Genomic DNA, 24,840 nt, shown 5'->3' on the forward strand with positions numbered 1-24,840 from the left:
TGGCCATCAGCAGAGGCTGCGGGAGGTGACGGGGGCTGTGGTCATCAGCAGAGGCTGCGGGAGGTGACGGGGGCTGTGACCATCAGCAGAGGCTGCGGGAGGTGACGGGGGCTGTGGTCATCAGCAGAGGCTGCGGGAGGTGACGGGGGCTGTGGCCATCAGCAGAGGCTGCGGGAGGTGACGGGGGCTGTGGTCATCAGCAGAGGCTGCGGGAGGAGACGGGGGCTGTGGTCATCAGCAGAGGCTGCGGGAGGTGACGGGGGCTGTGACCATCAGCAGAGGCTGCGGGAGGTGACGGGGGCTGTGGTCATCAGCAGAGGCTGCGGGAGGTGACGGGGGCTGTGACCATCAGCAGAGGCTGCGGGAGGTGAGGGGGGCTGTGGCCATCAGCAGAGGCTGCGGGAGGTGACGGGGGCTGTGACCATCAGCAGAGGCTGCGGGAGGTGACGGGGGCTGTGACCATCAGCAGAGGCTGCGGGAGGTGACGGGGGCTGTGGTCATCAGCAGAGGCTGCGGGAGGTGACGGGGGCTGTGGCCATCAGCAGAGGCTGCGGGAGGTGACGGGGGCTGTGGTCATCAGCAGAGGCTGCGGGAGGAGACGGGGGCTGTGGTCATCAGCAGAGGCTGCGGGAGGAGACGGGGGCTGTGGTCATCAGCAGAGGCTGCGGGAGGAGACGGGGGCTGTGGTCATCAGCAGAGGCTGCGGGAGGTGACGGGGGCTGTGGTCATCAGCAGAGGCTGCGGGAGGTGACGGGGGCTGTGGTCATCAGCAGAGGCTGCGGGAGGTGACGGGGCTGTGACCATCAGCAGAGGCTGCGGGAGGTGACGGGGGCTGTGACCATCAGCAGAGGCTGCGGGAGGTGACGGGGGCTGTGGTCATCAGCAGAGGCTGCGGGAGGTGACGGGGGCTGTGGCCATCAGCAGAGGCTGCGGGAGGAGACGGGGGCTGTGGCCATCAGCAGAGGCTGCGGGAGGTGACGGGGGCTGTGACCATCAGCAGAGGCTGCGGGAGGAGACGGGGGCTGTGGTCATCAGCAGAGGCTGCGGGAGGTGACGGGGGCTGTGACCATCAGCAGAGGCTGCGGGAGGTGACGGGGGCTGTGACCATCAGCAGAGGCTGCGGGAGGTGACGGGGGCTGTGGTCATCAGCAGAGGCTGCGGGAGGTGACGGGGGCTGTGACCATCAGCAGAGGCTGCGGGAGGTGAGGGGGGCTGTGGCCATCAGCAGAGGCTGCGGGAGGTGACGGGGGCTGTGGTCATCAGCAGAGGCTGCGGGAGGTGACGGGGGCTGTGGCCATCAGCAGAGGCTGCGGGAGGTGACGGGGGCTGTGGTCATCAGCAGAGGCTGCGGGAGGTGACGGGGGCTGTGGTCATCAGCAGAGGCTGCGGGAGGTGACGGGGGCTGTGGTCATCAGCAGAGGCTGCGGGAGGTGACGGGGGCTGTGGCCATCAGCAGAGGCTGCGGGAGGTGACGGGGCTGTGGTCATCAGCAGAGGCTGCGGGAGGTGACGGGGGCTGTGGTCATCAGCAGAGGCTGCAGGAGGTGACGGGGGCTGTGACCATCAGCAGAGGCTGCGGGAGGTGACGGGGGCTGTGGTCATCAGCAGAGGCTGCGGGAGGTGACGGGGGCTGTGGCCATCAGCAGAGGCTGCGGGAGGTGACGGGGGCTGTGACCATCAGCAGAGGCTGCGGGAGGTGACGGGGGCTGTGACCATCAGCAGAGGCTGCGGGAGGTGACGGGGGCATAAGGACACGTCCCATACACTTACTATGAGCACAGCAGCAATGGGAATGGCGGCATTCATGAATACTACAAGAGAAAACAACATGTTATCACAGCGGCACACAACACGGAACACATATGTAATGTATGTGCAGAGACATCCCCAGATTATAGTACAAATTTCTATGTCCAAGGGGAGGCGCCCTGTCCAGCAGTGCGAGGGGGGAGGGGAGGCGCCCTGTCCAGCAGTGCGAGGGGGGAGGGGAGGCGCCCTGTCCAGCAGTGCGAGGGGGGAGGGGAGGCGCCCTGTCCAGCAGTGCGAGAGGGGAGGGGAGGCGCCCTGTCCAGCAGTGCGAGGGGGGAGGGGAGGCGCCCTGTCCAGCAGTGCGAGGGGGGAGGAGGGAAGGGCGCCCTGTCCAGCAGTGCGAGGGGGGAGGGGAGGCGCCCTGTCCAGCAGTGCGAGGGGGGAGGGGAGGCGCCCTGTCCAGCAGTGCGAGGGGGGAGGGGAGGCGCCCTGTCCAGCAGTGCGAGGGGGGAGGGGAGGCGCCCTGTCCAGCAGTGCGAGGGGGGAGGGGAGGCGCCCTGTCCAGCAGTGCGAGGGGGGAGGGGAGGCGCCCTGTCCAGCAGTGCGAGGGGGGAGGAGGGAAGGGCGCCCTGTCCAGCAGTGCGAGGGGGGAGGGGAGGCGCCCTGTCCAGCAGTGCGAGGGGGGAGGGAAGGGCGCCCTGTCCAGCAGTGCGAGGGGAGGCGCCCTGTCCAGCAGTGCGAGGGGGGAGGGGAGGCGCCCTGTCCAGCAGTGCGAGGGGGGAGGGGAGGCGCCCTGTCCAGCAGTGCGAGGGGAGGCGCCCTGTCCAGCAGTGCGAGGGGGGAGGGAAGGGCGCCCTGTCCAGCAGTGCGAGGGGAGGCGCCCTGTCCAGCAGTGCGAGGGGAGGCGCCCTGTCCAGCAGTGCGAGGGGGGAGGTGCCCTGGGGGGGGGTCACATACTTGATATGGAGGTGTACAAGGCAAACGCCTTCAGGCTGGTCAACTCCTTCTGGCGCGTTTCCTCCACGCTGCTGTGGAATATGTGCTCCCAGGAATAGAGCTTCAGCAGCTTGATCCCCCGCAGCATCTCGTTAGTTTTCTTCAGACGCTCATTGGAATAGTCCTACAACATGGAAGCAAATCATGAGAATAAATAGTATCATACATAAAACATGTATAAAGTTCAGCCCAGTACATATCACACACACAGGGCACATATAACATGTAGACCAGTACATATCACACACACAGGGCACATATAACATGTAGACCAGTACATATCACATACACAGAGCACATATAACATGTAGACCAGTACATATCACACACACATGACACATACATACCAGTGTGCTCCTCTGGGCTTGAGAGAGTTTTGTGGCTACAAAATACTGGACGGGGGCGAGCACGATGATGACGGCGGCGCCGATGAAAGCGCTAATTCCCAGGATGTAATAAAGGAGGATAATCCCCACAATAATCTAAAGGAAGGAGATCAGCATAAGACGGGGCGTACACCCCAAATATACCACACAGAAGACAGACCCGCTCCCCACAACATTCCCCCTAACACCCCAAATATATCACATAGGAGACAAGACAAATGGCCCCCATACTGCAGTGTTTGGGTGCGGACGTCCTCATCCCTGTGGCCTGGGGGTGTCTACGCTCCCCCTGTCAGAACCCACTGCAGACTGCTGCGCCCTATCTGATCCCACTGCAGGACGCTCCGCCTGTCAGATCCCACTCCAGGCCGCTCCCCCTGTCAGACCCCACTGCAGGCCGCTCCCCCTGTCAGATCCCACTGCAGGCCGCTCCCCCTGTCAGATCCCACTGCAGGCCACTCCCCCTGTCAGACCCCACTGCAGGCCGCTCCCCCTGTCAGACCCCACTCCAGGCTGCTCCCCCTGTCAGATCCCACTCCAGGCCGCTCCCCCTGTCAGATCCCACTGCAGGCCGCTCCCCCTGTCAGACCCCACTCCAGGCTGCTCCCCCTGTCAGATCCCACTGCAGGCCGCTCCCCCTGTCAGATCCCACTGCAGGCTGCTCCCCCTGTCAGATCCCACTGCAGGCTGCTCCCCCTGTCAGATCCCACTGCAGGCTGCTCCCCCTGTCAGATCCCACTGCAGGCTGCTCCCCCTGTCAGATCCCACTGCAGGCTGCTCCCCCTGTCAGATCCCACTGCAGGCTGCTCCCCCTGTCAGATCCCACTCCAGGCTGCTCACTCTATCAGATCACCCTACAGGGCGCCGCACCTGAACGGGCATCGCCCATAGGTTGGGACACAGGAAGAAAAACCACATGAGCTGATTGGTGTCGATCGCCACCAGGTTGCAGATCTGGCCAGACGTCATCTCGCCCATGGACATGTTGGAGGTCGACAGATGCATAATTTTATTGTAGATCTTGGTCTGTGGAAAACACAATCAGGAAAAAACAGTTACACTTTGCACATCACTAAAACTCCCAGCATCCTTCAGGCCCAGAGTAGATGTAGAGGAGCCGTAAATGTTGGGTGTGACCTGCAGCTTTGGGGGGGGGGGGGGGGGCCTTCCCCCCTTTGGGGTTTCTGTTAATGTCTCTTCCATTCCTTCACCTCAGTGGGTGGGATCTTTCTGGTGTGATGTCAGAGCTCGATGTGTCCTCTGAGCCAATCGGATGTCTCCCTCATGTGTCACCGACACATGCTGTGGCATCGACTCCAGAATCTCCTTCTCCCAATCCCTATTCCCTCCCCGAATCCCCCTCCTCTCTGTCACATATTTACTGTATTACTATAAGAGTGGGGTACAGAGTCCTAGAGGATAATCAGATATTATAGAGACTGCAGGGGGAGGGAGGGGGCACAGAGTCCTAGAGGATAACCAGGTATTATAGAGACTGCAGGGGGAGGGAGGGGGCACAGAGTCCTAGAGGATAACCAGGTATTATAGAGACTGCAGGGGGAGGGAGGGGGCACAGAGTCCTAGAGGATAACCAGGTATTATAGAGACTGCAGGGGGAGGGAGGGGGCACAGAGTACTAGAGGATAACCAGGTATTATAGAGACTGCAGGGGGAGGGAGGGGGCACAGAGTCCTAGAGGATAATCAGGTATTATAGAGACTGCAGGGGGAGGGAGGGGGCACAGAGTACTAGAGGATAACCAGGTATTATAGAGACTGCAGGGGGAGGGAGGGGGCACAGAGTACTAGAGGATAACCAGATATTATAGAGACTGCAGGGGGAGGGAGGGGGCACAGAGTACTAGAGGATAACCAGATATTATAGAGACTGCAGGGGGAGGGAGGGGGCACAGAGTACTAGAGGATAACTAGATATTATAGAGACTGAAGGGGGAGGGAGGGGGCACAGAGTCCTAGGGGATAACCAGATATTATAGAGACTGCAGGGGGAGGGAGGGGGCACAGAGTCCTAGAGGATAACTAGATATTATAGAGACTGCAGGGGGAGGGAGGGGGCACAGAGTACTAGAGGATAACCAGATATTATAGAGACTGCAGGGGGAGGGAGGGGGCACAGAGTACTAGAGGATAACCAGATATTATAGAGACTGCAGGAGGAGGGAGGGGGCACAGAGTACTAGAGGATAACCAGATATTATAGACTGCAGAGGGAGGGAGGGGGCACAGAGTTCTAGAGGATAATCAGATATTATAGACTTCAGGAGGAGGGAGGGGGCACAGAGTCCTAGAGGATAACCAGATATTATAGAGACTGCAGGGGGAGGGAGGGGGCACAGAGTACTAGAGGATAACCAGATATTATAGAGACTGCAGGAGGAGGGAGGGGGCACAGAGTCCTAGAGGATAACCAGATATTATAGAGACTGCAGGGGGAGGGAGGGGGCACAGAGTACTAGAGGATAACCAGATATTATAGAGACTGCAGGAGGAGGGAGGGGGCACAGAGTCCTAGAGGATAACCAGATATTATAGAGACTGCAGGAGGAGGGAGGGGGCACAGAGTCCTAGGGGATAACCAGATATTATAGAGACTGCAGGAGGAGGGAGGGGGCACAGAGTACTAGAGGATAACCAGATATTAAAGACTGCAGGGGGAGGGAGGGGGCACAGAGTACTAGAGGATAACCAGATATTATAGAGACTGCAGGAGGAGGGAGGGGGCACAGAGTCCTAGAGGATAACCAGATATTATAGAGACTGCAGGAGGAGGGAGGGGGCACAGAGTCCTAGGGGATAACCAGATATTATAGAGACTGCAGGAGGAGGGAGGGGGCACAGAGTACTAGAGGATAACCAGATATTAAAGACTGCAGGGGGAGGGAGGGGGCACAGAGTACTAGAGGATAACCGGATATTATAGAGATTGCAGGAGGGGGCACAGAGTGCTGGAGGGTGACCAGATATTATAGAGACTGCAGGAGGAGGGAGGGGGCACAGAGTACTAGAGGATAACCAGATATTATAGAGACTGCAGGGGGAGGGAGGGGGCACAGAGTACTAGAGGATAACCAGATATTATAGACTGCAGAGGGAGGGAGGGGGCACAGAGTACTAGGGGATAACCAGATATTATAGAGACTGCAGGAGGAGGGAGGGGGCACAGAGTGCTGGAGGATAACCAGATATTATAGAGACTGCAGGAGGAGGGAGGGGGCACAGAGTACTAGAGGATAACCAGATATTATAGAGACTGCAGGAGGAGGGAGGGGGCACAGAGTACTAGAGGATAACCAGATATTATAGACTGCAGAGGGAGGGAGGGGGCACAGAGTACTAGAGGATAATCAGATATTATAGACTTCAGGAGGAGGGAGGGGGCACAGAGTCCTAGAGGATAACCAGATATTATAGAGACTGCAGGGGGAGGGAGGGGGCACAGAGTACTAGAGGATAACCAGATATTATAGAGACTGCAGGAGGAGGGAGGGGGCACAGAGTCCTAGAGGATAACCAGATATTATAGAGACTGCAGGGGGAGGGAGGGGGCACAGAGTACTAGAGGATAACCAGGTATTATAGAGACTGCAGGGGGAGGGAGGGGGCACAGAGTACTAGAGGATAACCAGATATTATAGAGACTGCAGGAGGAGGGAGGGGGCACAGAGTCCTAGAGGATAACCAGATATTATAGAGACTGCAGGGGGAGGGAGGGGGCACAGAGTACTAGAGGATAACCAGATATTATAGAGACTGCAGGAGGAGGGAGGGGGCACAGAGTCCTAGAGGATAACCAGATATTATAGAGACTGCAGGAGGAGGGAGGGGGCACAGAGTCCTAGGGGATAACCAGATATTATAGAGACTGCAGGAGGAGGGAGGGGGCACAGAGTACTAGAGGATAACCAGATATTAAAGACTGCAGGGGGAGGGAGGGGGCACAGAGTACTAGAGGATAACCGGATATTATAGAGATTGCAGGAGGGGGCACAGAGTGCTGGAGGGTGACCAGATATTATAGAGACTGCAGGAGGAGGGAGGGGGCACAGAGTACTAGAGGATAACCAGATATTATAGAGACTGCAGGGGGAGGGAGGGGGCACAGAGTACTAGAGGATAACCAGATATTATAGACTGCAGAGGGAGGGAGGGGGCACAGAGTACTAGGGGATAACCAGATATTATAGAGACTGCAGGAGGAGGGAGGGGGCACAGAGTGCTGGAGGATAACCAGATATTATAGAGACTGCAGGGGGAGGGAGGGGGCACAGAGTACTAGAGGATAACCAGATATTATAGAGACTGCAGGGGGAGGGAGGGGGCACAGAGTACTAGAGGATAACCAGGTATTATAGAGACTGCAGGGGGAGGGAGGGGGCACAGAGTACTAGAGGATAACCAGATATTATAGAGACTGCAGGGGGAGGGAGGGGGCACAGAGTACTAGAGGATAACCAGGTATTATAGAGACTGCAGGGGGAGGGAGGGGGCACAGAGTACTAGAGGATAACCAGATATTATAGAGACTGCAGGGGGAGGGAGGGGGCACAGTCCTAGAGGATAACTAGATATTATAGAGACTGCAGGGGGAGGGAGGGGGCACAGAGTCCTAGAGGATAACTAGATATTATAGAGACTGAAGGGGGAGGGAGGGGGCACAGAGTCCTAGGGGATAACCAGATATTATAGACTTCAGGAGGAGGGAGGGGACACAGAGTCCTAGAGGATAACTAGATATTATAGAGACTGCAGGGGGAGGGAGGGGGCACAGAGTACTAGAGGATAACCAGATATTATAGAGACTGCAGGAGGAGGGAGGGGGCACAGAGTACTAGAGGATAACCAGATATTATAGACTGCAGAGGGAGGGAGGGGGCACAGAGTACTAGAGGATAACCAGATATTATAGACTTCAGGAGGAGGGAGGGGGCACAGAGTCCTAGAGGATAACCAGATATTATAGAGACTGCAGGGGGAGGGAGGGGGCACAGAGTACTAGAGGATACTCAGATATTATAGAGACTGCAGGAGGAGGGAGGGGGCACAGAGTCCTAGAGGATAACCAGATATTATAGAGACTGCAGGAGGAGGGAGGGGGCACAGAGTCCTAGGGGATAACCAGATATTATAGAGACTGCAGGAGGAGGGAGGGGGCACAGAGTACTAGAGGATAACCAGATATTATAGAGACTGCAGGAGGGGGCACAGAGTGCTGGAGGATAACCAGATATTATAGACTGCAGGGGGAGGGAGGGGGCACAAAGTACTAGAGGATAACCAGATATTATAGAGACTGCAGGAGGAGGGAGGGGGCACAGAGTACTAGAGGATAACCAGATATTATAGAGACTGCAGGATGGGGCACAGAGTACTAGAGGATAACCAGATATTATAGACTGCAGGGGGAGGGAAGGGGCACAGAGTACTAGAGGATAACCAGATATTATAGAGACTGCAGGAGGAGGGAGGGGGTACAGCGTACTAGAGGATAACCAGATATTATAGAGACTGCAGGAGGAGGGAGGGGGCACAGAGTACTAGAGGATAACCAGATATTATAGACTGCAGGAGGAGGGAGGGGGCACAGAGTCCTAGAGGATAACCAGATATTATAGAGACTGCAGGGGGAGGGAGGGGGCACAGAGTACTAGAGGATAACCAGATATTATAGACTGCAGGAGGAGGGAGGGGGCACAGAGTACTAGAGGATAACCAGATATTATAGAGACTGCAGGGGGAGGGAGGGGGCACAGAGTACTAGAGGATAACCAGATATTATAGAGACTGCAGGAGGAGGGAGGGGGCACAGAGTCCTAGAGGATAACCAGATATTATAGAGACTGCAGGGGGAGGGAGGGGGCACAGAGTACTAGAGGATAACCAGATATTATAGACTGCAGGAGGAGGGAGGGGGCACAGAGTACAAGAGGATAACCAGATATTATAGACTGCAGGAGGAGGGAGGGGGCACAGAGTACTAGAGGATAACCAGATATTATAGAGACTGCTGGAGGGTGACACGTGTGATAAGAACACCAGTACTGATGATGTGTCTGTGATACATGGGGGATCGAGGGGAGTTGTGATGATCACTAGTAATGATGGAGGCTCTGAAGTGAAGGAGTCCTCAGACAGATGCCCGGTCTCCTGCTGCTGCGCTCTGTGGCTGGACGCCCTGGTTTCACTCTATTGTCCTCTTTGTCAGTACTGTTTACTTTCGGTTGCTCCTGTAACAACCGCTTCCCCATCTTCGGGATATGGACAGGTCGTCTGCAGTCTGTTCCTCACCCATCAACCAGAGCTGTGGACATGTGTGACAGCGCCAGGACAAAGATTTACGTCAGGAGATTATCGGACACTTCGCGGTCAGGCTGGTGGAGAACAGTTTTGTACTATTTATATGACCAGCTCTGTGGACAACATCTTTACAGACTGTCCCGAACTGTGAGCACTGCCCACCACTGCCCGCCAGTGCCGACTGCCTCACATGAGGAAGAGAACAATATTGCAGAGTCTGTCCCCACCTCAGCCCATGACCTCATCCCGTCCTCATTTGGACCCCCTGTCCTCAACCCTAATCCTGTCCTCATCCGGCCCCCTGTCCTCTGCCCTCATCCCATCCCCTATCCTCATCTGGCCCCCTGTCCTCTGCCCTCATCCAATTCCCTGTCCTCATCCGGCCCCCTGTCCTCTGCCCTCATCCGGCCCCCTGTCCTCATCCGGCCCCCTGTCCTCTGCCCTCATCCAATTCCCTGTCCTCACCCGGCCCCCTGTCCTCTGCCCTCATCCGGCCCCCTGTCCTCTGCCCTCATCCGGCCCCCTGTCCTCTGCCCTCATCCGGCCCCCTGTCCTCATCCGGCCCCCTGTCGTCTGCCCTCATCCAATTCCCTGTCCTCATCCGGCCCCCTGTCCTCTGCCCTCATCCGGCCCCCTGTCCTCTGCCCTCATCCCATCCCCTGTCCTCATCCGGCCCCCTGTCGTCTGCCCTCATCCAATTCCCTGTCCTCATCCGGCCCCCTGTCCTCTGCCCTCATCCCATCCCATGTCCTCATCTGGCCCCCTGTCCTCTGCCCTCATCCAATTCCCTGTCCTCATCCGGCCCCCTGTCCTCTGCCCTCATCCGGCCCCCTGTCCTCATTCGGCCCCCTGTCCTCTGCCCTCATCCATTTCCCTGTCCTCATCCGGCCCCCTGTCCTCTGCCCTCATCCCATCCCATGTCCTCATCTGGCCCCCTGTCCTCTGCCCTCATCCAATTCCCTGTCCTCATCCGGCCCCCTGTCCTCTGCCCTCATCCGGCCCCCTGTCCTCATCCGGCCCCCTGTCCTCTGCCCTCATCCATTTCCCTGCCCTCATCCGGCCCCCTGTCCTCTGCCCTCATCCGGCCCCCTGTCCTCTGCCCTCATCCGGCCCCCTGTCCTCTGCCCTCATCCGGCCCCCTGTCCTCTGCCCTCATCTGGCCCCCTGTCCTCTGCCCTCATCTGGCCCTCTGTTCTCTGCCCTCATCCCGCCCCCTGTCCTCATCTGGCCCCTGTTCTCTGCCCTCATCCAATTCCCTGTCCTCATCCGGCCCCCTGTCCTCTGCCCTCATCCGGCCCCCTGTCCTCTGCCTTCATCCCATCCCCTGTCCTCATCCCATCCCATCCCCTGTCCTCTGCCCTCATCCCATCCCCTGTCCTCTGCCCTCATCCCATCCCCTGTCCTCTGCCCTCATCCCATCCCCTGTCCTCATCCGGCCCCCTGTCGTCTGCCCTCATCCGGCCCCCCTGTCCTCTGCCCTCATCCAATTCCCTGTCCTCATCCGGCCCCCTGTCCTCTGCCCTCATCCGGCCCCCTGTCCTCATCCGGCCCCCTGTCCTCTGCCCTCATCCATTTCCCTGTCCTCATCCGGCCCCCTGTCCTCTGCCCTCATCCCATCCCATGTCCTCATCTGGCCCCCTGTCCTCTGCCCTCATCTGGCCCCCTGTCCTCTGCCCTCATCCAATTCCCTGTCCTCATCCGGCCCCCTGTCCTCTGCCCTCATCCGGCCCCCTGTCCTCATCCGGCCCCCTGTCCTCATCCGGCCCCCTGTCCTCTGCCCTCATCCGGCCCCCTGTCCTCTGCCCTCATCCGGCCCCCTGTCCTCTGCCCTCATCCGGCCCCCTGTCCTCTGCCCTCATCCGGCCCCCTGTCCTCTGCCCTCATCCGGCCCCCTGTCCTCTGCCCTCATCCGGCCCCCTGTCCTCTGCCCTCATCCGGCCCCCTGTCCTCTGCCCTCATCCGGCCCCCTGTCCTCTGCCCTCATCCGGCCCCCTGTCCTCTGCCCTCATCCGGCCCCCTGTTCTCTGCCCTCATCCCACCCCGTCCTCATCTGGCCCCCTGTCGTCTGCCCTCATCCCATCCCCTATCCTCATCTGGCCCCCTGTCCTCTGCCCTCATCCAATTCCCTGTCCTCATCCGGCCCCCTGTCCTCTGCCCTCATCCGGCCCCCTGTCCTCATCCGGCCCCCTGTCCTCTGCCCTCATCCAATTCCCTGTCCTCACCCGGCCCCCTGTCCTCTGCCCTCATCCGGCCCCCTGTCCTCTGCCCTCATCCGGCCCCCTGTCCTCTGCCCTCATCCGGCCCCCTGTCCTCTGCCCTCATCCGGCCCCCTGTCCTCTGCCCTCATCCGGCCCCCTGTCCTCTGCCCTCATCCCATCCCCTGTCCTCATCCGGCCCCCTGTCGTCTGCCCTCATCCAATTCCCTGTCCTCATCCGGCCCCCTGTCCTCTGCCCTCATCCGGCCCCCTGTCCTCTGCCCTCATCCCATCCCCTGTCCTCATCCGGCCCCCTGTCGTCTGCCCTCATCCAATTCCCTGTCCTCATCCGGCCCCCTGTCCTCTGCCCTCATCCCATCCCATGTCCTCATCTGGCCCCCTGTCCTCTGCCCTCATCCAATTCCCTGTCCTCATCCGGCCCCCTGTCCTCTGCCCTCATCCGGCCCCCTGTCCTCATCCGGCCCCCTGTCCTCTGCCCTCATCCATTTCCCTGTCCTCATCCGGCCCCCTGTCCTCTGCCCTCATCCCATCCCATGTCCTCATCTGGCCCCCTGTCCTCTGCCCTCATCCAATTCCCTGTCCTCATCCGGCCCCCTGTCCTCTGCCCTCATCCGGCCCCCTGTCCTCATCCGGCCCCCTGTCCTCTGCCCTCATCCATTTCCCTGCCCTCATCCGGCCCCCTGTCCTCTGCCCTCATCCGGCCCCCTGTCCTCTGCCCTCATCCGGCCCCCTGTCCTCTGCCCTCATCCGGCCCCCTGTCCTCTGCCCTCATCCGGCCCTCTGTTCTCTGCCCTCATCCCGCCCCCTGTCCTCATCTGGCCCCTGTTCTCTGCCCTCATCCAATTCCCTGTCCTCATCCGGCCCCCTGTCCTCTGCCCTCATCCGGCCCCCTGTCCTCTGCCTTCATCCCATCCCCTGTCCTCATCCGGCCCCCTGTCCTCTGCCCTCATCCCATCCCCTGCCCTCATCCGGCCCCCTGTCCTCTGCCCTCATCCCATCCCCTGTCCTCATCTGGCCCCTGTTCTCTGCCCTCATCCAATTCCCTGTCCTCATCCGGCCCCCTGTCCTCTGCCCTCATCTGGCCCCCTGTCCTCTGCCCTCATCCCATCCCCTGCCCTCATCCGGCCCCCTGTTCTCTGCCCTCATCCCCATGTAGACCCCTGCCCTCATCCTGTCCTTAGCCCACATTTGGACTTGTCCTAATCCAGTCCTCTGCCTTCTTTATACCCACAGTAACTCCGTTGGCACAGTAGGATTCGGGCGCCGTCACCTGTATTGCTCCACGCAGGTTGATGCCAGTCTCAATGGCGACATAATACGAGGCTTGAAGAAATGTCCTTTGCAGGAGGAGGGCAAAAAACAGCAGAACTGCCAGGACGTAGGCATTGGCCAAAAATTCTTGTGATGAAATGAAGGAAACCCCGAAAAACACTGTCTGCGAGAGAAGAATTGATAGAGACGATGAGAAACGCAGCATAGGTGCCACAGGCCACCACACAGAGCCGGGCAGCCGGGCACACAGCAGGATGGACACATACACACTGGTACTAACAACCAGGCACACATGGGGTACATATAGCTGCACACACATAGATTTGTACCGCCAGGCATGCACATATTGGCACAGATATGGGTACCATGCAAAGATTGACACACACAGCAGGCTGGGAAAATACAGATAGAAACATCCAATACCAAGGCATACATAGATGGGTACATACAGCTGGGCACACACAGGTGGGTACATACAGCTGGGCACACACAGGTGGGTACATACAGCTGGGCACACACAGGTGGGTACATACAGCTGGGCACACACACAGGTGGGTACATACAGCTGGGCACACACACAGGTGGGTACATACAGCTGGGCACACACACAGGTGGGTACATACAGCTGGGCACACACAGGTGGGTACATACAGCTGGGCACACACACAGGTGGGTACATACAGCTGGGCACACACACAGGTGGGTACATACAGCTGGGCACACACAGGTGGGTACATACAGCTGGGCGCACACAGGTGGGTACATACAGCTGGGACACTTACTGTACCTATATGACAATACTAATGAGGAGGACAAGTGAGAGGACAGTAGCTGGCCGGACTTACCCGGGGGTGGTAGGTCTCATTCTCCTGGCTGAGGTGATGGACGATCCCGGACACACACAGCGGACCAGCGAACCCCAGCAAGTCGGCCAAAATGCGAAAGATGCTGCTGAGGACGAGGGGCCTCCCAAAGGCGTGGCACAAAGCGCCCCAGATGGATCTGGGACCCGTGGGACACGGGGAAGACTTAGACTGCGGGGAGGGGAAGGAGTCAGCGTCATCACTGGGCGCTATAATGTACAACCATCAGCTCCCCGCCCGAGCCCCAATTACCACCAAAGGAGCTGGAAACCTGTCCTACTCACACTGCTGAGGCTTTGGACCAGTGCATCAGTGCAGGCAACCTTGAGCCTAGGACAAGACATCTTACATACCGCCACACCGGGTGATACATCTGATATACCGCCACACCGGGTGATACATCTGATATACCGCCACACCGGGTGATACATCTGATATACCGCCACACCGGGTGATACATCTGATATACCGCCACACCGGGTGATACATCTGATATACTGTCTCACCGGGTGAAACATCTGATATACCGTCTCACCGGGTGATACATCTGATATACCGTCTAACCGGGTGAAACATCTGATATACCGTCTCACCGGGTGATACATCTGATATACCGTCTCACCGGGTGATACATCTGATATACCGTCTCACCGGGTGATACATCTGTTATACCGCCACACAGGATTATAAATCATATATACCACCACACAGGATGATACATGTGATATACCGCCAAACAGGGCATCACATCTGATATACTACCACACAGGGTGACACATCCGATATACCGCCACACAGATTGATACATCTGATATACCGCCACACAGGATGATACATCTGATATACCGCCACACAGGATGATACATCTGGTATGCCGCCACACAGGGTGACACATCCGATATATCGCCACACATGGTGATAGATATGATATATCAGATGTGTCACCATGTGTGGCGGTGTATCAGATGTCGCCCTGTGTCACTGTATATCAGATGTATCACCCGGTGTGGCGGTATACCGACACACAGGATGATATATCTGATATACCGCCACACTGGATGATACATCTGATATAACCACACATGGTGACACATCTGATATAACCACACATGGTGACACATCTGATATAACCACACATGGTGACACATCTGATATAACCACACATGGTGACACATCTGATATAACCACACATGGTGACACATCTGATATAACCACACATGGTGACACATCTGATATGCCGCAACACAGGGTGATCTGAAATTTTCTACATAAATATATGCCGCCCCCCCCCCCCCTTCTCCGTGACATATACAGTATTTCTGCCGGTAATGGTGGAAGCTCGTGGATAACTCACTCTTTGTGCCTTGAAGGCCCGGTTGAGGAGGATGTAGTTGGTGACGGCCCGCATGGCGATGGGCAGTTTTCCTATTGCTTTCAAGTCGATGGGCTTCTTGTGAGCCGTCTTTATGAAGGTGTTCATCCACCAGTAAGTCCCTTTTGAGAGGAGGTTGACGAACGGCTGGAGGAATCGCACACCCAGATCCTGCAGGTCCTCGGGGGGCTTCACTTCTCTGGGAGATTTATAGAAAACATATCTCTGAGGGGCGGGAAAAAAAAACACGTAATAAAGATGATGGAACAACATGGGGCATCAGGTGGACATGTCCTGTGGTGGGGGACAGAGAAGAGGTCCAAGGCCTACTAAGAGAAATGTACAGAGCAAGAGCAGACAGCACCGTGCAGACCCCCTGCACATAGTGCCGCCATTACTGGGGCCAAGACTAAAAGGACAAGAATGTAAAGGACATCAGAACTTCGCACAATGACAACGTGACTGAACACGGGACATAAGGGCTGAAAGAAGAACCACCACCAGAACAAAACAAAAAACAAGACAACAAATGTCAGTACAAGGACCTGATAGTGAGGATGTGACCAGAAGCAATATAGTCCAGACATGACCCACAAGTACCATCCATGGAGGTGACCAGAAGCCATATACACAGTCCAGACATGACCCACAAGTACCATGGAGGTGACCAGAAGCCATATAGACAGTCCAGATATGACCCACAAGTACCATGGATGTGACCAGAAGCCATATAGACAGTCTAGACATGACCCACAAGTACCATGGATGTGACCAGAAGCCATATAGACAGTCCAGACATGACCCACAAGTACCATGGATGTGACCAGAAGCAATATAGTCCAGACATGACCCACAAGTACCATGGAGGTGGCCAGAAGTCATATAGTCCAGACATGACCCACAAGTACCATGGAGGTGGCCAGAAGTCATATAGTCCAGACATGACCCACAAGTACCATGGAGGTGACCAGAAGCCATATAGCCCAGACATGACCCACAAGTACCATGGAGGTGGCCAGAAGTCATATAGTCCAGACATGACCCACAAGTACCATGGAGGTGACCAAAAGTCGTATAGTCCAGACATGACCCAAAAGCACCATGGATGTGACCAGAAGCCATATAGACAGTCCAAACATGACCCACAAGTACCATGGATGTGACCAGAAGCCATATAGACAGTCCAAACATGACCCACAAGTACCATGGAGGTGACCAGAAGCCATATAGACAGTCCAGACATGACCCACAAGTACCATGGATGAGACGAGAAGCAATATAGTCCAGACATGACCCACAAGTACCATGGATGAGACCAGAAGTCATATAGTCCAGACATGACCTACAAGTGCAGTGGCCGGGTTTGTGCTGGCCCCAACGCTACACTGGGTCCCCCGGACACCGTCGAGGTGTCACCACATGTTGCTGCACTCTGGAAGGGATGGTAAGTCTACTTTCACACTGGCGTTTTGGCTTACCATTTGTGAGATCCGTTCAGGGCTCAGCGGTCCAAAACGGATCAGTTTTGCCCTAATGCATTCTGAATGGAAAAGGATCCGCTCAGAATTAAACAGTTCAAGTTAACTCTTTTAGGTGAAATAAAGAAGTTTTAACTTTGTATAGGGGAAATTATAGGGGAAATAGGCAAATGTCCAAAAAAGTACTCCCTGCTCCAGGGCACTACACAGGTACCACGGATGTGACCAGACTTCATATAGTCCAGACATGACTCACCAGTACCACAAATGTGACCAGAAGTTATATAGTGCAGAAAGGACCCATAAGAACCATGGATGTGACCAGAAGTCGTATAGTCCAGGTCTGACCTACAAATACCACAGATGTGACGAGACTTCATATAGTCCAGACATGACCCACAAGTACCACAGATGTGACCAGACTTCATATAGCCCAGACATGACCCACAAGTACCACAGATGTGACCAGAAGTCATATAGTCCAGACATGACCCACAAGTACCACAGATGTGACCAGAAGTCATATAGTCCAGGCCTAACCCACAAGTGACACAGATGTGACCAGAAGTCATACAGACATCCCAGACATGACCCACAAGTACCATGGATGCGATCTCCACGTGTGGCGCTGGTAGGGAAGTGCGGCCTGCTCAGGAGAATGCCACATGTGTTACTGGCCGATTACACGGCTTCTCACACATCACTAAACTAATCAGAAACTAAACATATAACGTGCAGAAGTCCTAAAAGTAGATAAAGAACTGACTCAAACAAATGAGTCACAAATATTAGACCTGGAGGAAAATGCTCAGAAATATCTGTAAAAGCAGTAAAAGTATGTGAACCCCTGCCCTCAGGATCTGGTCTGACCCCTTTGGTAATTGCACAGATGCAGCAGAACAGCGCCAAACCATTACCCCACCAGCTCCATGTGTCACAGATGGGAAGAGGTTTTTATGCTGGATGCAGGGTTTTCCGTTCTCAAACATAAGGCTTCTCATCGACACCAGTAAGTTCTATTCTGGTCTCATCCATCCACAGCACATTGTCCGGCAGCCTTCTGCCCTGTCCAGGTGACCTTTACAAACTGCAGATGAGCAGCAATGTTCTTTATGGAGAGCAGCAGCTTTCTCCTTGCAGTCCTGCTATGAACACCATCGTTGGTAAGTGTCCTCCTGATGGTGGACTCGTGGACATGAACATTAGCAGACATGAGAAAGGCCTTCAGTTGCTTAGAGAAAAACATCCAAAAGAAGCAGCTGAAGATACCACAGAGTTGCCCTATTCATGTAACGTGTTTTGAAAGTGTGGCGCCGAAAGGGTCTGACGAATAAATCAGAAAACACTTTCGAAACGCGTTATATGAATGAAGCGACCTCGTTACCTACCTGCCGTCCTAGGTCTCTAGTGCAATCCACTGCCCACCAGGAGACTGCTTACCCTGTGAAGATGGAACGCCGCAGCACCAGTCTTCCTCCACAGCTTCAGAGCGGAGCGCCGAATGGTCCGGCAGCCGGCACAAACTGACCAATGACAAAGCTCTTTGCTGTCCAGAGCTTTGTATTGGATATTTCAGGCTCTAGCCGTATCACTGTGCTGCCTGCGCCGTTCACAGCGCGCCCTGCGCTCAAGAGAGGCTAGGAAATGTATTGATACGCATGAGACTTTCTTTAGGAAGTAAAATGTTCTGTGCAGGCGTCCCTGTGACCTCTGCCACCCGCTCACCCCCGATTGTCACCCCCCATTACCTGTTCTTCCCAAGGGTTCACATACTTTTACTGCTCACAGACATTTCCCTCCAGGTCTAATATTTGTAACTCATTTCTTTGATTTGGTTCTTTACCAACTTTTAGGACTTGTGTGAAAATCGGATGTTTTAGGTCAAATTTACGCCGAAAAATGGAAAATTCTGAAGGGTTCACAAACTTCCGAGCACCAGTGTGTAAGGCAACTTTCACATCCGCGTCCGGCAGAAGATCTCTAAACCTGAATAACACGCTTCTCTTCATTTACTACTTCCGGATGCACGCGTTTCGTCCGGATCCGGTTGTATTAATAAGAAACTGAACAAACTGGCATTAAAATCATTGTAAGTCAATGGGCGCCGGTTCTGGTTTGTTCAGTTTCGCAAACCGGAACGCATCCCGATCTGCTTTGTTCCGTTTTGTCCCCAGTGACAATGAATGGAGACAAAACAGAAGCGTTTGGCCTTGGTTTTGGGGCCTCTGCCGGATCCCAAAACCGGAATGCAATAAGCTGATGTGAAAGGAGCCTAAGCCTAAATACACACACGTGTGTAGACATATGTCCATTATCTACATGTCTAGGACGTCTCTGCGGTCTGTGACATCACTCACCCGCACTCTGATGACGTTGATCTCCACCAGCAGTAGCATGCCGTACAGAATGGCCAGTAACCCGGTCAGGCAGTAGCGGAGCTGCAGGAACCCAACGCCATTGTCACAGAACTTCACAAACTTGATGGTCTTGGTAATAAAAGCCAACATCCAGTAGACCAGTAACGCTGGGGGGGGGGGAGACAAAAGAACCAGTAACACATCATAATACAGCACCAGTATTAACAATACATCAACAGTGAATCACCACCCTCATCATCATCTTCATCAGCTCCACCATCATCATCATCTTCATCAGCTCCACCAACACCTCAACCATCATCATCAGCTCCACCACCACCATCATCACCACTGCCCACATCTTCGACATCTCCACCAGCAGCATGCCATGGAGATCGGCCAGTAACCTGGTGAGGCAGTAGTGCAGCTGCAGGAAACCAGTGCTGCTGTCTAACAATCTCCATCAGACCAGTCCGCTGAGGGTAGTGGGCGTGCAGAAGCAAAAAGAGACGACAGAACCCGTTACACATTATAATACAGCACCAGTAGTATTATAAGACTACATCTTCTTCACAACCACTTCCACCATCATCGTCACGTCACCAGCAGCCCCATCAGGATCCAGTTCTGCCCTCGGAGTACACTGGGAGCGGCCACTGCTGCCGATTCCCCAGCAATGACGTGAGAAGCAGAAAGGGGCCGATAACAGTGCTCCACTCAAAGACAGAAAGAAGGGGCATCCCCAAATAATAACTGGGGGGAAGGGGCTGCCATACAGCATGTACATCACACATCTGGGAGCACCATGAAGGACATCAATCTCTGCAGACCTGTATTATCTGCTGTACAGTACACTGCCTCTCCATACTATACACAGACCTGTATTATCTGCTGTACAGTACACTGCCTCTCCATACTACACAGACCTGTATTATCTGCTGTACAGTACACTGCCTCTCCATACTACACAGACCTGTATTATCTGCTGTACAGTACACTGCCTCTCCATACTACACAGACCTGTATTATCTGCTGTACAGTACACTGCCTCTACATACTACACAGACCTGTATTATCTGCTGTACAGTACACTGCCTCTCCATACCACACAGACCTGTATTATCTGCTGTACAGTACACTGCCTCTCCATACTATACACAGACCTGTATTATCTGCTGTACAGTACACTGCCTCTCCATACTACACAGACCTGTATTATCTGCTGTACAGTACACTGCCTCTCCATACTACACATACCTGTATTATCTGCTGTACAGTACACTGCCTCTACATACTACACAGACCTGTATTATCTGCTGTACAGTACACTGCCTCTCCATACAACACAGACCTGTAGTATCTGCTGTACAGTACACTGCCTCTCCATACTACACAGACCTGCATTATCTGCTGTGCAGTACACTGCCTCTCCATACTACACAGACCTGTATTATCTGCTGTACAGTACACTGCCTCTACATACTACACAGACCTGTATTATCTGCTGTACAGTACACTGCCTCTCCATACAACACAGACCTGTAGTATCTGCTGTACAGTACACTGCCTCTCCATACTACACAGACCTGCATTATCTGCTGTGCAGTACACTGCCTCTCCATACTACACAGACCTGTATTATCTGCTGTACAGTACACTGCCTCTCCATACTACACATACCTGTATTATCTGCTGTACAGTACACTGCCTCTCCATACTACACAGACCTGTAGTATCTGCTGTACAGTACACTGCCTCTCTATACTACACAGACTTGTATTATCTTCTGTACAGTACACTGCCTCTCCATACTACACAGACCTGTATTATCTGCTGTACAGTACACTGCTTCTCCATACTACACAGACCTGTATTATCTGCTGTACAGTACACTGCCTCTCCATACTACACAGACTTGTATTATCTGCTGTACAGTACACTGCCTCTCCATACTACACAGACCTGCATTATCTGCTGTGCAGTACACTGCTTCTCCATACTACACAGACCTGTTATATCTGCTGTACAGTACACTGCCTCTCCATACTACACAGACCTGTAGTATCTGCTGTACAGTACACTGCCTCTCTATACTACACAGACTTGTATTATCTTCTGTACAGTACACTGCCTCTCCATACTACAGACCTGTATTATCTGCTGTACAGTACACTGCTTCTCCATACTACACAGACCTGTATTATCTGCTGTACAGTACACTGCCTCTCCATACTACACAGACTTGTATTATCTGCTGTACAGTACACTGCCTCTCCATACTACACAGACCTGTATTATCTGCTGTGCAGTACACTGCCTCTCCATACTACACAGACTTGTATTATCGGCTGTACAGTACACTGCCTCTCCATACTACACAGACCTGCATTATCTGCTGTGCAGTACACTGCCTCTCCATACTACAGACCTGTATTATCTGCTGTACAGTACACTGCCTCTCCATACTACACAGACCTGTATTATCTGCTGTACAGTACACTGCCTCTCCATACTACACAGACTTGTATTATCTGCTGTACAGTACACTGCCTCTCCATACTATGCAGACCTGTATTATCTGCTATACAGTACACTGCCTCTCCATAATACACAGACCTGTATTATCTGCTGTACAGTACACTGCCTCTCCATACTACACAGACCTGTATTATCTGCTGTACAGTACACTGCCTCTCCATACTACACAGACCTGTATTATCTGCTGTACAGTACACTGCCTCTCCATACTACACAGACCTGTATTATCTGCTGTACAGTACACTGCCTCTCCATACTACACAGACCTGTATTATCTGCTGTACAGTGCACTGCCTCTCCATACTACACAGACCTGTAGTATCTGCTGTACAATACACTGCCTCTCCATACTACACAGACCTGTATTATCTGCTGTACAGTACACTGCCTCTCTATACTACACAGACTTGTATTATCTGCTGTGCAGTACACTGCATCTCCATACTACACAGACCTGTATTATCTGCTGTACAGTACACTGCCTCTCCATACTACACAGACTTGTATTATCTGCTGTACAGTACACTGCCTCTCCATACTACACAGACCTGTAGTATCTGCTGTACAGTACACTGCCTCTCCATACTACACAGACTTGTATTATCTGCTGTACAGTACACTGCCTCTCAATACTACACAGACCTGTATTATCTGCTGTACAATACACTGCCTCTCCATACTACAGACCTGTATCATCTGCTGTACAGTACACAGCCTCTCAATACTACACACACCTGAATTATCTGCTGTACAGTACACTGCCTATCCATACTACACAGACCTGTATTATCTGCTGTGCAGTACACTGCCTCTCCATGCTACACAGACCTGTATTATCTGCTGTACAGTACACTGCCTCTCCATACTACACAGACCTGTATTATCTGCTGTACAGTACACTGCCTCTCCATACTACACAGACCTGTATTATCTGCTGTACAGTACACTGCCTCTCCATACTACAGACCTGTATTATCTGCTGTACAGTACACTGCCTCTCCATACTACACAGACTTGTATTATCTGCTGTACAGTACACTGCCTCTCCATACGACACAGACCTGTATTATCTGCTGTACAGTACACTGCCTCTCCATACTACACACACCTGTATTATCTGCTGTACAGTACACTGCCTCTCCATACTGCACAGACCTGTATTATCTGCTGTACAGTACACTGCCTCTCCATACTACACAGACTTGTATAATCTGCTGTACAGTACACTGCCTCTCCATACTACACAGACCTGTATTATCTGCTGTACAGTACACTGCCTCTCCATACTACACAGACTTGTATCATCTGCTGTACAGAACACTGCCTCTCCATACTGCACACACCTGTATTATCTGCTGTACAGTACACTGCCTCTCCATACTACACAGACCTGTATTATCTGCTGTACAGTACACTGCCTCTCCATACTACACAGACCTGTATTATCTGCTGTACAGTACACTGCCTCTCCATACTACACAGACCTGTATTATCGAAGGGAATGAGCGCAGTAACAGGATAGACTGTCAGTTCTGTGCCAACGTCAATCAGGTGCTGTGAGTGCAGACCTTGGGCTGGGACCATTAACAAGCAATTACTAGAAGGTTAAGGTGGCGGGGGACGGTGCTTTCTTACGGTTCATTCGATGGATTTCCTCTCTACACTGAATAATTCATGTGTCCTGTGGAGATTGGATTCCTGCCAGTCCCAGTGACACTGGACACGTTCCTGACTTCGTGAGAACGTGCTATTACAGGGCGCTGTGTGTTCACCCTGCGGGGTCGGGGGGCGGTTTGGGGCTTCATTATCTCCTGTCATTTCCTGTTCTCTATAACAGCCCTGCACAACGGTGTGGCAGCCGAGCTGAGTTTGTTGTATCACCGTGCGGTTCACATCCACATTTACAACTTTATTAACCCTTAACTTATTGTGACCCGAAATAAATCCAGACAAAACCGGTCCGAACACCTGAGAACGCTCCCACAGTATACAACTCTCCGGGATGACGCGGGTCGCCGAGCTCTCCGGGGTGACATTGAGATGATAAAACAATAGATGAACATTATAAACATTATAGGGGAGGAGAATTTATATGGGAATGAATACGTATATGACAGGGAGCAGGTGACCAATACGGCTCAATTATAAGAGAACACGTGTGGAGCACCCCCATCTTCTCGCTGTCCACTGGAGGCGCTGTATTTACAACTGCTATTAGTCACATGACCCTGCTGTTCACCAATGATTGGTCCGCATGGTGCCGGCCTTACCAATCAGCAGCTTTGGGAAATTGGACGTCTCAATGTTATGATAATAGATGATAGAAGTGATACCGGCCAAGAACGCCATGACAGCTGGCATGTAGAGGTGCAGATGTCGCGACTGGGAGAACCTGCAAATACAAATGACAGCAATGAGCAGGAGGATGGGGAGGAGGAGCAAGAGGATGCGGATGGGGAGCAAGAGGATGCGGATGGGGAGCAAGAGGATGCGGATGGGGAGCAAGAGGATGAGGAGGAGGAGCAAGAGGATGCGGATGGGGAGCAAGAGGATGCGGATGGGGAGCAAGAGGATGCGGATGGGGAGCAAGAGGATGCGGATGGGGAGCAAGAGGATGCGGATGGGGAGCAAGAGGATGCGGATGGGGAGCAAGAGGATGCGGATGGGGAGCAAGAGGATGCGGATGGGGAGCAAGAGGATGCGGATGGGGAGCAAGAGGATGAGGAGGAGGAGCAAGAGGATGCGGATGGGGAGCAAGAGGATGCGGATGGGGAGCAAGAGGATGCGGATGGGGAGCAAGAGGATGCGGATGGGGAGCAAGAGGATGCGGATGGGGAGCAAGAGGATGCGGATGGGGAGCAAGAGGATGCGGATGGGGAGCAAGAGGATGCGGATGGGGAGCAAGAGGATGCGGATGGGGAGCAAGAGGATGCGGATGGGGAGCAAGAGGATGCGGATTGGGAGCAAGAGGATGCGGATGGGGAGCAAGAGGATGCGGATGGGGAGCAAGAGGATGGGGAGCATGTGGATGAGGAGGATGCGGATGAGGAGCAGGAGGATGCGGATGGGGAGCAAGAGGATGCAGATGGGGAGCAAGAGGATGCGGATGGGGAGCAAGAGGATGCGGATGGGGAGCAAGAGGATGCGGATGGGGAGCAAGAGGATGCGGATGGGGAGCAAGAGGATGCGGATGGGGAGCAAGAGGATGCGGATGCGAGGAGCGGCAGAAGGATAGGGACGAGGAGCAGGAGGATGGGCAGAAGGATGGGGAGGAGGGAAGAAGGATAGGGAGGAGGGGCA

The 24,840-nt window shown here is 54.2% G+C and overlaps 1 protein-coding gene across 3 annotated transcripts in view; it reads right to left on the minus strand.

The window, feature by feature from the left end:
• ABCC8 (ATP binding cassette subfamily C member 8) overlaps nucleotides 1-24,840 on the minus strand; it is an 84,643-nt gene that overhangs the window by 47,692 nt on the left and 12,111 nt on the right. Inside the window, exons 3-11 of one of the 3 annotated variants that reach the window (XM_040409928.1) lie at nucleotides 23,811-23,932; nucleotides 19,003-19,169; nucleotides 15,150-15,392; nucleotides 13,778-13,966; nucleotides 12,931-13,095; nucleotides 4,001-4,156; nucleotides 3,092-3,226; nucleotides 2,706-2,868; nucleotides 1,770-1,810 (exon numbers count right to left, since the gene is read on the minus strand). In XM_040409928.1, the coding sequence (XP_040265862.1) occupies nucleotides 1,770-1,810; nucleotides 2,706-2,868; nucleotides 3,092-3,226; nucleotides 4,001-4,156; nucleotides 12,931-13,095; nucleotides 13,778-13,966; nucleotides 15,150-15,392; nucleotides 19,003-19,169; nucleotides 23,811-23,932 (1,381 nt within the window). Of the gene's footprint in view, nucleotides 1-1,769; nucleotides 1,811-2,705; nucleotides 2,869-3,091; nucleotides 3,227-4,000; nucleotides 4,157-12,930; nucleotides 13,096-13,777; nucleotides 13,967-15,149; nucleotides 15,393-19,002; nucleotides 19,170-23,810; nucleotides 23,933-24,840 lie in introns of those variants that run through there. The other 2 variants (XM_040409929.1, XM_040409931.1) reach the window with 2 other exon arrangements.

This window comes from Bufo bufo, chromosome 10 (assembly GCF_905171765.1).
Source record: "Bufo bufo chromosome 10, aBufBuf1.1, whole genome shotgun sequence".
Lineage (NCBI taxonomy): Eukaryota > Metazoa > Chordata > Amphibia > Anura > Bufonidae > Bufo > Bufo bufo.